Source organism: Suricata suricatta, chromosome 12, assembly GCF_006229205.1.
Source record: "Suricata suricatta isolate VVHF042 chromosome 12, meerkat_22Aug2017_6uvM2_HiC, whole genome shotgun sequence".
NCBI lineage: Eukaryota > Metazoa > Chordata > Mammalia > Carnivora > Herpestidae > Suricata > Suricata suricatta.
The window spans coordinates 57,140,761-57,149,326 of record NC_043711.1 but is presented as its reverse complement, the minus strand read 5'-3'; the positions used below and the strand labels follow the sequence as shown (position 1 = coordinate 57,149,326).

Genomic DNA, 8,566 nt, shown 5'->3' with positions numbered 1-8,566 from the left:
TTCTGTCTCCCTTGCTCTGTGCCCCTCCCCCGCTCATGCTCTCTTTGTCTCAAAAATAAATAAACATTACACACACACACACACACACACACACACACACACACACAATCCCAGGTGTCCTAGGGGCAGAAGGCTGCTCAGGAAGCCAGGGCAACTCTCAGTGAGCCGGTCCTCCCCTCCGAGCTACCTGCCAGCATCCAGCAGCCACACAATGAGGGGTTAGGTTAGTAAAGGGACAGGGTCCTCCCTGCAGATGGGATCAGTCAGAGTGCAAGCGTGGGCTCCCTCCTGTAAGCACCCAGCACAGACTCAGTGAGGACCCATGACGCACAGGTACTGACCTAGGCTGTCACTGGACCCTGGAGATGGTTCCCGCCCTCAGGGAGCCCCTGTGCAGGTGAGGAAGAGGCAGGTGACAGATATACACATGAATGGTAGCCACTCCATGCCTTGAAGTGGGCTGGGCGATGCCAGATGCTAAAAAAATAAAACACCCACATTATGTGTGAACATAGAATGTGTTCCTGTGGGTCTAGGATAGCATGTACAGGGGGTGTTTAATTATTTTTTAATGTTTATTTATTTTTGAGAGAATGAGGGAGACAGAATCTGAAGCAGGGTCCAGGCTCCGAGCTGTCAGAGCAGAGACCAACACAGGGCTCGAACTCACAGACCATGAGATGATAATTTGAGCTGAAGTCGGGTGCGTAACCACTGAGCCACTCAGGCACCCCAGAATACATTGCTTTTTTAAAGGGAACTTCATATCACTAACAAAATGGAAAGCTGCTGTCACTCCCTGAAGTCAAGTGTAGTTTTAGAAATAAATATAATGCAAATTAAAAAATGGTCTTAAATTCTAGACACCAATGTCTGATGGAAACTGAGTCCTAGACTGCGGTGTCCTGTGACAAAAAAGGACCAGGAAGTGTTAGAAGATGCTGAAGACACAGTGGCACCAAAAAGTGACCTTCTCCTTGATCTATTCCAAAGAACTGAAGAAAATGAAAACCCCCCATGGGATTCCCAGTCCTTGGGAGCTGCCCAACCCACACTCTGGGTGCTCAAGCAGGACAGCAGTCATTACCCCCATTTTACAGATGAGGAATCTGAGATTTGGAGGAAAAAGTGAAGCCGCTCAGCTCCAAGATCCCTTCCTCCCGCAAACCCTCCCCACCCCCGGGGGCCCGGTGAGGGGCCTCCCCTGTCCTCTGGCAGACCCTGTACGGAGGCGCAGTGAGGCGCTGTGGCACATGGCATAGCTCGCGGGACCCCCTTATGTGCACTGGGGTTGACCTCCCATTCTGGGCCCAAGGCCTCGGATCCCCGAGTGCCCACTTCCCCTGGAGATAGCGTCCCCCTGGGCTGCACTGGGGGATAAGCCAGGCTATTTTCATCACTTCCTTCCTCTTGCTCCTGCGGCCACCACCAGCTGCCTCACATCGAGCTGCCATTTCAGCCCCAGCCAGGATAGTTGAGGCCACAGAAGGGGGTGCAGACTGCAGGCCTCACAAGTAAGTGGCCCTCATTACCCAGCACCCCCTCCCAGGTGGGACAGTGGGACAGGGCCTGGCCGGGGAGGCCAACCAAGGCCTGGCTGTATCCCACCTTCGGCTCTCGCTCCAGATGGGGCTGGGGGGGGTGGGGGACACTCGCTCTGAGACACTGGCTCTTGGGTTTATTCCACGCAAGCAGGCCAGGCAGGTGCTGGTGGGGAGGGCTTGTCTGGGGCAGTCAGTGAGCCAGGCAGGAGTCGCCTGGAGCTCACGAGGCCTGAGTCTGAGTCCAGTTGCTGACACAGACTGCTGGGTGACCCTGCACAAGTCACCCTCTGTCTCTGGGCCTCCCTTTCCCCAACTCTAAGTGTCAGCCTTGTTGCATGGCTTTCCGCAGGGAACCTCTCCTGTTCTCCCTCCCTATCCATACACAGTTTTCTACATTGGCTTTCATCTAAGAGTTCATTCAGCACGGGCAGGTGAGTGGTTTGGAATGGGTGGGACGAGGTGGGATCTGTGAAATCTGCACCTGCAGCCTGACCCCAGGGTCAGATGTAGGGGCTGGGAGGAACCAGGGGGCCAGGGGTGAGAACTGGGAATCTTCTAGCAGGCATCGGTGCCCCTCACCCCTGAGCTGGGGCTGGGGCCTCTGCTAGGGGCCAGGAGGTCCCTTTCCAAGAACTTTCCCCCCCTCCCTCCCCCATCACAGCCAGGCTCACCGTCCTGCCTTGGAGTGTCCAGTGAGGCTCAGCCAGGCCTGAGCTGGGTGCCTTAAGCTTCCTTCTGTATTCACCGTCCCATTTCACAGAGGAGAAATTTGAGCCCTGAGAGGGGAGGTGAGTTGTCGCTTGTCCCGGGTCAAGCCCTTGGCACAGGATGCAGGCCACCATGCCCTCCCTCACCTGGTGGCCACTGTCCCCACAGCCAGCCTGCCAATGCATGCCTGGGGGGCCCTGCTGCTGCTTTGGGCTGCCTTAGCAGCCACTGAAGACTGCCCTGCAGGGTGCACCTGCCAGGCCCTGGAAACCATGGGGCTGGAGGTGGACTGCAGGGGCCGGGGGCTCACGGCCTTGCCTGCCCTGCCCGCCCACACGCGCCACCTGCTGCTGGCCAACAACAACCTCAGCTCTGTGCCACCGGGCGCCTTCGACCACCTGCCCCAGCTACAGACTCTTGACGTGACTCAGAACCCCTGGCACTGTGACTGCAGCCTCACCTACCTGCGTCTCTGGCTGGAGGACCGCGTGCCCCAGGCCCTACGGCACATCCGCTGTGCCAGCCCCGAGCTCACCAGCGACCGTCTGCTGGGCCAGCTCACGGGCTACGAGCTGGGCAGCTGTGGCTGGCAGCTGCGGGAGCCCTGGGCCTACCCGGGTGTGTGGTGGGATGTGGCGCTGGTGGTCGTGGCCACACTGGGCCTGGCTCTCCTGGCTGGCCTGCTGTGCACTGCCTCAGAGACCCTGGACTGAGTGCACACACATCCAGGGTCACTAGCCCCAGACCCGGGTGCCAGGTCCCGAGCCCCTCCCCGGATCCCGCCAGGCCTGGTCACCCTGGGCCCCCAGTAACTCTAAATAAACGGGCTGCTCAACCATTTTATCCAAGCTCAGAATTTTTTCCCCCTCTCGGTACCCAAGTCTGGCTCCTTCTAGAAACCTGGAGCCCTTCTATTATAACCAGGTATCCACTGGGGCTACCTCTGTCCCCGAGGGTCCTGGTAAAATGGGCTGTTCCACCTCCGCAACGCCAGCCACCCCCTCTTCCACGATCTGTGGACATCGGAAGCCTTTCCTTGAGGCTCGACAGGTCCCAGGAGCTCACTCGCCTCCTACACGGGATGCTCTGGAAGGCCCGGGCCGATTTGTGGCCCCTCTAAAACCCGCAGAAAGCTTGCTCTCACGACACAGCAGTGAGCAGGGCGGGAGGCAAAAAGACCCCAGGCGAATGAGAGAGGAGGGATTTCCATCTCTGTGACAGACCTACCTTGAAATGGCCGTTTCCAAAATGGCCCTCAGCCCCTCTGTCCCAGCCATGAGACACCTGTTCCCACGGCCCCATCCTTTCCCACCTTCTACTGAAAGCCCCTCTCCTTTCCCTCCTCTCTCTATCCCTCTTTCTTCAGGAACAAAAGAGGGGCGCCCAGGTGGCTCAGTCCATTGAGTGTCTGACTTTGGCTCAGATCATGATCTCATGGCTCGTGGGTTTAAGCCCCATGTCGGGCTCTGTGCTGACAGCTCAAAGCCTGGAGCCTACTTTGGATTCTGTGTCTCCCTCTCTTTCTGCCCCTCCCCAGCTTGCTCTCTCTCTCTCTCAAAGAGTAAATAAACACTTAAAACAATTTTTAAAGAGGGGCACCTGGGTGGCTCAGTTGGTTAAGCGTCCAGCTTTGGCTCAGGTCACGATCCCATGGTTTGTGGGTCCGAGCCCCGCGTCAGGCTCTGTGCTGACAGCTAGCTCAGAGCCTGGAGCCTGCTTCAGATTCTGTGTCTCCCTCTCTGTCTCTGACCTTCCCCTGCTCGTGCTGTCTCTCTTGGTCTCTCAAAAATAAACAAAAAACATTAAAAAAAAATTTTTTTAATTTAAAGAAACAAAAGAAATTCTTCCCTTTCTTGTGGAAACAACTCCAGGTGCTGATGTCAGACACGTCAAACTCTGGAGCTCCACATCTATCCAAGCAATGGGCACCAAATTCTCCAAACATGACTCTTCTCTCCCTCAGAAGTTTCTCGTGCCAGCATTAAACTAATAAAACATTTCTCCACTGTTTGAGAGTATTTCCAGGTCTGTTACCGCCAAACCAAATCCAAGTATAATTACCCCAAGATCGTCCCTCCGAAGGACATCTGTGCATGGGCCTGGGGCTCAGAGAGCGCCATAAGGAAGGGCAGGCAGGCAAGCACAGAGCACCACCCGCGGGCACTGAGCCACAGAGCTGAGGCTGGAGCAGGAGGCCCGAACTCAGGGGAGGGGATGTAGGAAGAGGTGGAGACTGTGGCAAACCACCTGTGCTGTCCTGGGCAGATGTGGACCCTGGCTCCCCATTCTTCCAGAGATCGGAAACGTACATTTGTACATGAAACCCCTGACTTAAGCACTGGCACTTAAATCCAGAAAAAAAAGGTACATAGGTATCAACAGGACAAATAAAACACGTTCATTGACTGGATGGAGTCCATAGGCTGCAAGTCGCTGAGTCGCAACTCAGTCAGGATCAGCTGGAACAGGGCTGCCTATGGGGACAGAAGAAGCTGGCATTTCCTCCCAGGGTACTTGGTTGGTGTGCGGCCCTTTGTGAACCACCTCCCATGGGGCCTTCTTGTGTGGCCCTCCCCTCACTGGAGGGAGGACACAGGTCCAGGGCCCCTGGCGGTCACTTCACAGGCCTGATATCAGAGAGGTCCCCTTTCACACCTGAAGAGTGCCTTCTTGCAAACTGCCTCAAGCTAAGTTCCTTCAGCACCCCCAGGCCCCAGGTGGGCCACCCCTAAATTCTGCAACTGCCCCTTCCAGAAGCGAACACATGCAGCCACAGGCCGGGCACAGTAGTGATCATATGCCTTAATCCTACTGGGCAGATGGCTGGTCCCATGAGACCCTGCTAGGAGCCCAGGCAGCACACTGTCATCAGTGCAGAGGATGACATCCCTGAGGGCAGCAGGGAGGGCAGAGCGACTCACACGAGAATCCCCAGGGCAACAGGTGCACTAGGAATTTCAATTTGCCATCTCCGAAGTCCATGGTCTTCGTCCCACAGCCACCAACCCGGTGTCCCCAGATCCCACTACCACGACCCACCACCCACTGCTGGCCACCACTGTCTCCCACAGGCCTGCAGCTCCCAATGACTCCTGACGGCCATCAACACCATCTCGAGGGCACCTGCGAGCCATCTCACACTTGCTGCCCGCTGTCCTCTCCACCAGGGACACAGACATTAGCCCCGTGAGGCGACCCTGCCCCCCACCACCGGCTCCCTCCTGCTTCTGGTACTTCTAGCACCAACCAACCAGAGCCCCATTATAAGCAAAATGTCATCTCTGTCACCATCATCAATCTATCCCACGGCTACGGTGACATGATCCTCATGACCACCCCCTTCACAAGCATCTTCAAAACAAAGCGGCATGTGGAGAATTTGCTGAGGTGACTTCCACCAGCCTCTGGGACAACCCCCACCTTGCTGGCAGCGGACCCCCTCACACCCAGCCCCGGTCGGCTGCTCACCAGGAGGCCTTCCACCCTGCTCTGGGCTTCTGCTCAGAGCCCTCTGCTGGCCCTCTGGGCAGTGAGTAAGCAGAGACAGCAGACAGGGAAGCAGGGATGTTGTGGCCAGGCCCGGAAGTGGCAGGGATGGCCTTTGCAAGCAGCTGTCTCCTGGAACCGGCAACCGGCCCTGCCCTAACAAAAGGGAGGATGGGCACCGCTCCCCGTGTGCCCAGTCGTAGCAGCAGGCGGGCATCTGGTCACGGCCAGCCTCACCCGGTCGATGCAAAGGTGATGGCACTTGATCAGAAGGCAGACACACCATAGGGAGGGAACTTGTGAAGGCTGGGAACAGGCTGAGGCTTGGCCCTAAGCCCCACACAGCACCCCCTCGAGTGTTTTGCATACGTACTTACCCACACATCCTATGAGTGTGCATGTCCACAGTCTCCCAGGACACACGACCCAGCCAGGACCCTCGCCATCTCCAGCCTCTGTGCGTTTGCCTGAGAGGAGGAGGTAGAAGGCTCCGCCATCACCCGCCTCTGCTCCAGCGAGGGAACAGTGCGGCCTGGGGAATCTTCTGAGAACAGCATCTGACTTGACAGACACTCCCGCCCCTGATCGTCCGCTTTCAAATAGCTCTCGGGCTGGAATCCTCACTCTAAATCACTGCAGGTGATAGCAATGATATTACCAATAGCCACTTCAGGCTTGGGGAAAGGTCTTAAAATCTTGGGAAAGTTTTATTTTTGTAGACAGATCTCTAACAAAATGGGTTAAATTCAGAAAGGAAAGAAAAATGTATTACTTCCTTTCTTTTTTTTGAATGTTTATTTATTTTGAGAGAGAGAAAGAGAGACAGAATGTGAGTGGGGGAGGAGGAGAGACGGAGACACAGAATCCGAAGCAGGCTCCAGGCTCTGAGCTGTCAGCACAGAGCCCCACGTGGGGCTTGAACCCACAAACTGAGATTATGACCTGAGTCTAAGTCGTGCTTAACTGGCTCATCCCTCCAGGCGCCCCATGCTGAGTTCTTTATCTAACCCTTCAGGCTGCCGACTTGTTAGTAAAAACAGAAGCACAAATACATCCATTTGATGTTTTAGAGTCTAAAAATACTCCGTATACCTGCAGCTGAATAACTCTTCCTTTCTTTGAGTTCAGAATGTCTGAATTACCATATAGAAAGTCTTTGTGTATTTACGTGGTATCTTTCAACCAACACGGATCATTGTATTCTGTGCCTGAAGCCACCCCTTCCTTGTGCCTTTAAAAAGTTGAGAGTGGAGACCCAGGGGAGGGGAGTATGGGGAGCCGCCGAAGGTGTGTAGAGTTTTATTTTGCAAGAACTAAGATGAAAAAGTTCTGGAGGTGAATGGTAGTGATGGCCACATGACTATGGAACTGTACACTTATAAGTGCTTAAGATCGTTAATTTTACATTACATATAGTTTATCACCATTTTTTAAAAAGTGTAGAGTGAAAAAAAAGTCTAGAGTGATAGTTTTCAAACCTTTAAGTGGCTAGATCTGGTTGGATGGGGGCCTAATGGCCGCCCTTCCCTCCTTCTCCATCCCTGCCCTTTGTGGGCTATTGACAAGCTTCAGGACTCTTCAAAAAGCCAATTTGTGAAACAGATCTAGAGTTTTAGTGGGGTATTAAAATTTGGTTTAAAAAAAACAAGTATAGCAAAGTATCTCTGAGGACGTATGGTCTGAAAATGGAGAGGTACCCATTTGTGAACAGTAAGATTCAGTCTCCCCAGATTCATTGCTAAATTCAATTTCATCCTATCAACATTTTTGCTATAGAACTTGCCAGATTAAGGCTGGCACAGAGATTCCTGTGCATATCGGTTTTATTTGTTTTTAATATTCGCTCCTTGAGGGGTGCCTGGGGGGTTCAGTTGGTTAAGCATCTCTTGATTTCAGCTCAAGTCAATCTCACAGTTCATGAGATCAAGCCCCATGTTGGGCTCTGCACCGACAGCATGGAGCCTTCTTGGGATTCTCTCACTGCCCCTGCCCTGCTTACACTCGAACAAACTCTCTCTCAAAGGAAATAAATAAAAGAGAAAAAGATTCATTCCTTGAGAGAGATCCCCATAAGTTTTCTATTATTTTCAGATATGTCCACTTAGAATGGAGTCCCTTTTGTCAAATCTAAACCTGAGTACACGGCAACTGTCCCTGTGGCCGCAGCCCCCACCCATGAAATCCCAGGGGTCTTATCTCAGCTGCTCACTTGAAGTGCTTCGGAGGCAAGGCCTCAAACGCTATGTGAATTCTCTTGTGAATCTGTATCTTTTCTGACTGAAAGGTCTACAACTTCAAGGGCCAGAGGTCCAGAAAAGCCCCAGAACCCGCATCAGACACAAGCTCATATGCTGCCAGATGGGGCTGGACGTTGAACACGAGGCCAGAGCATGTTGGCCGTACTCACCCCGCTTCCGGGAGCTAAATCACCAGCCCCCTGACCACACTCTTTCCTGGCCTCCTTTGCCGGGTCTGTGACTCCTGACATCCCCTCAACCCTGCACATGGCCCTCCAGCTCTCTGGCCGGTGCCATTATCACTGGTCTGATGGGTAAGCAGCTTTAAACTGGCAAAGGCTGCGGCCTGTTCCCTGGGGACTGTACTGGGTTGCATCAGGATGCGAAGGGCTGAGTGGCTGCAGGGGACAGAGTCCTGAAGCACACAGGCCACTGTGAGAAGAATGGGACCAGCCGAGGTGGGCAGACAGAGCTGTCCTCACCACATCCCGAGATGGCCCGTGTGAGGTCACCCTGAGGATGTCCAGGAAGCATGAGTTGGAGCCAAGCCTGTCATCTGGCCTGCGTCTTTCCTTTCCAGGGGGTGGGGGG

At 54.3% G+C, this 8,566-nt stretch overlaps 1 protein-coding gene across 1 annotated transcript; it reads left to right on the top strand.

Annotated features, from left to right (window-relative positions):
- The first annotated feature begins 1,323 nt into the window (after positions 1 to 1,323).
- On the top strand, positions 1,324 to 3,095 carry GP9 (glycoprotein IX platelet). Its single transcript, XM_029917914.1, has 4 exons — positions 1,324 to 1,514; positions 1,894 to 1,975; positions 2,206 to 2,332; positions 2,421 to 3,095. Exon 4 carries the CDS (start codon positions 2,432 to 2,434, stop codon positions 2,963 to 2,965), a length of 534 nt encoding a protein of 177 aa, XP_029773774.1. The 5' UTR covers positions 1,324 to 1,514; positions 1,894 to 1,975; positions 2,206 to 2,332; positions 2,421 to 2,431; the 3' UTR covers positions 2,966 to 3,095.
- The last annotated feature ends 5,471 nt before the right edge of the window (positions 3,096 to 8,566 follow it).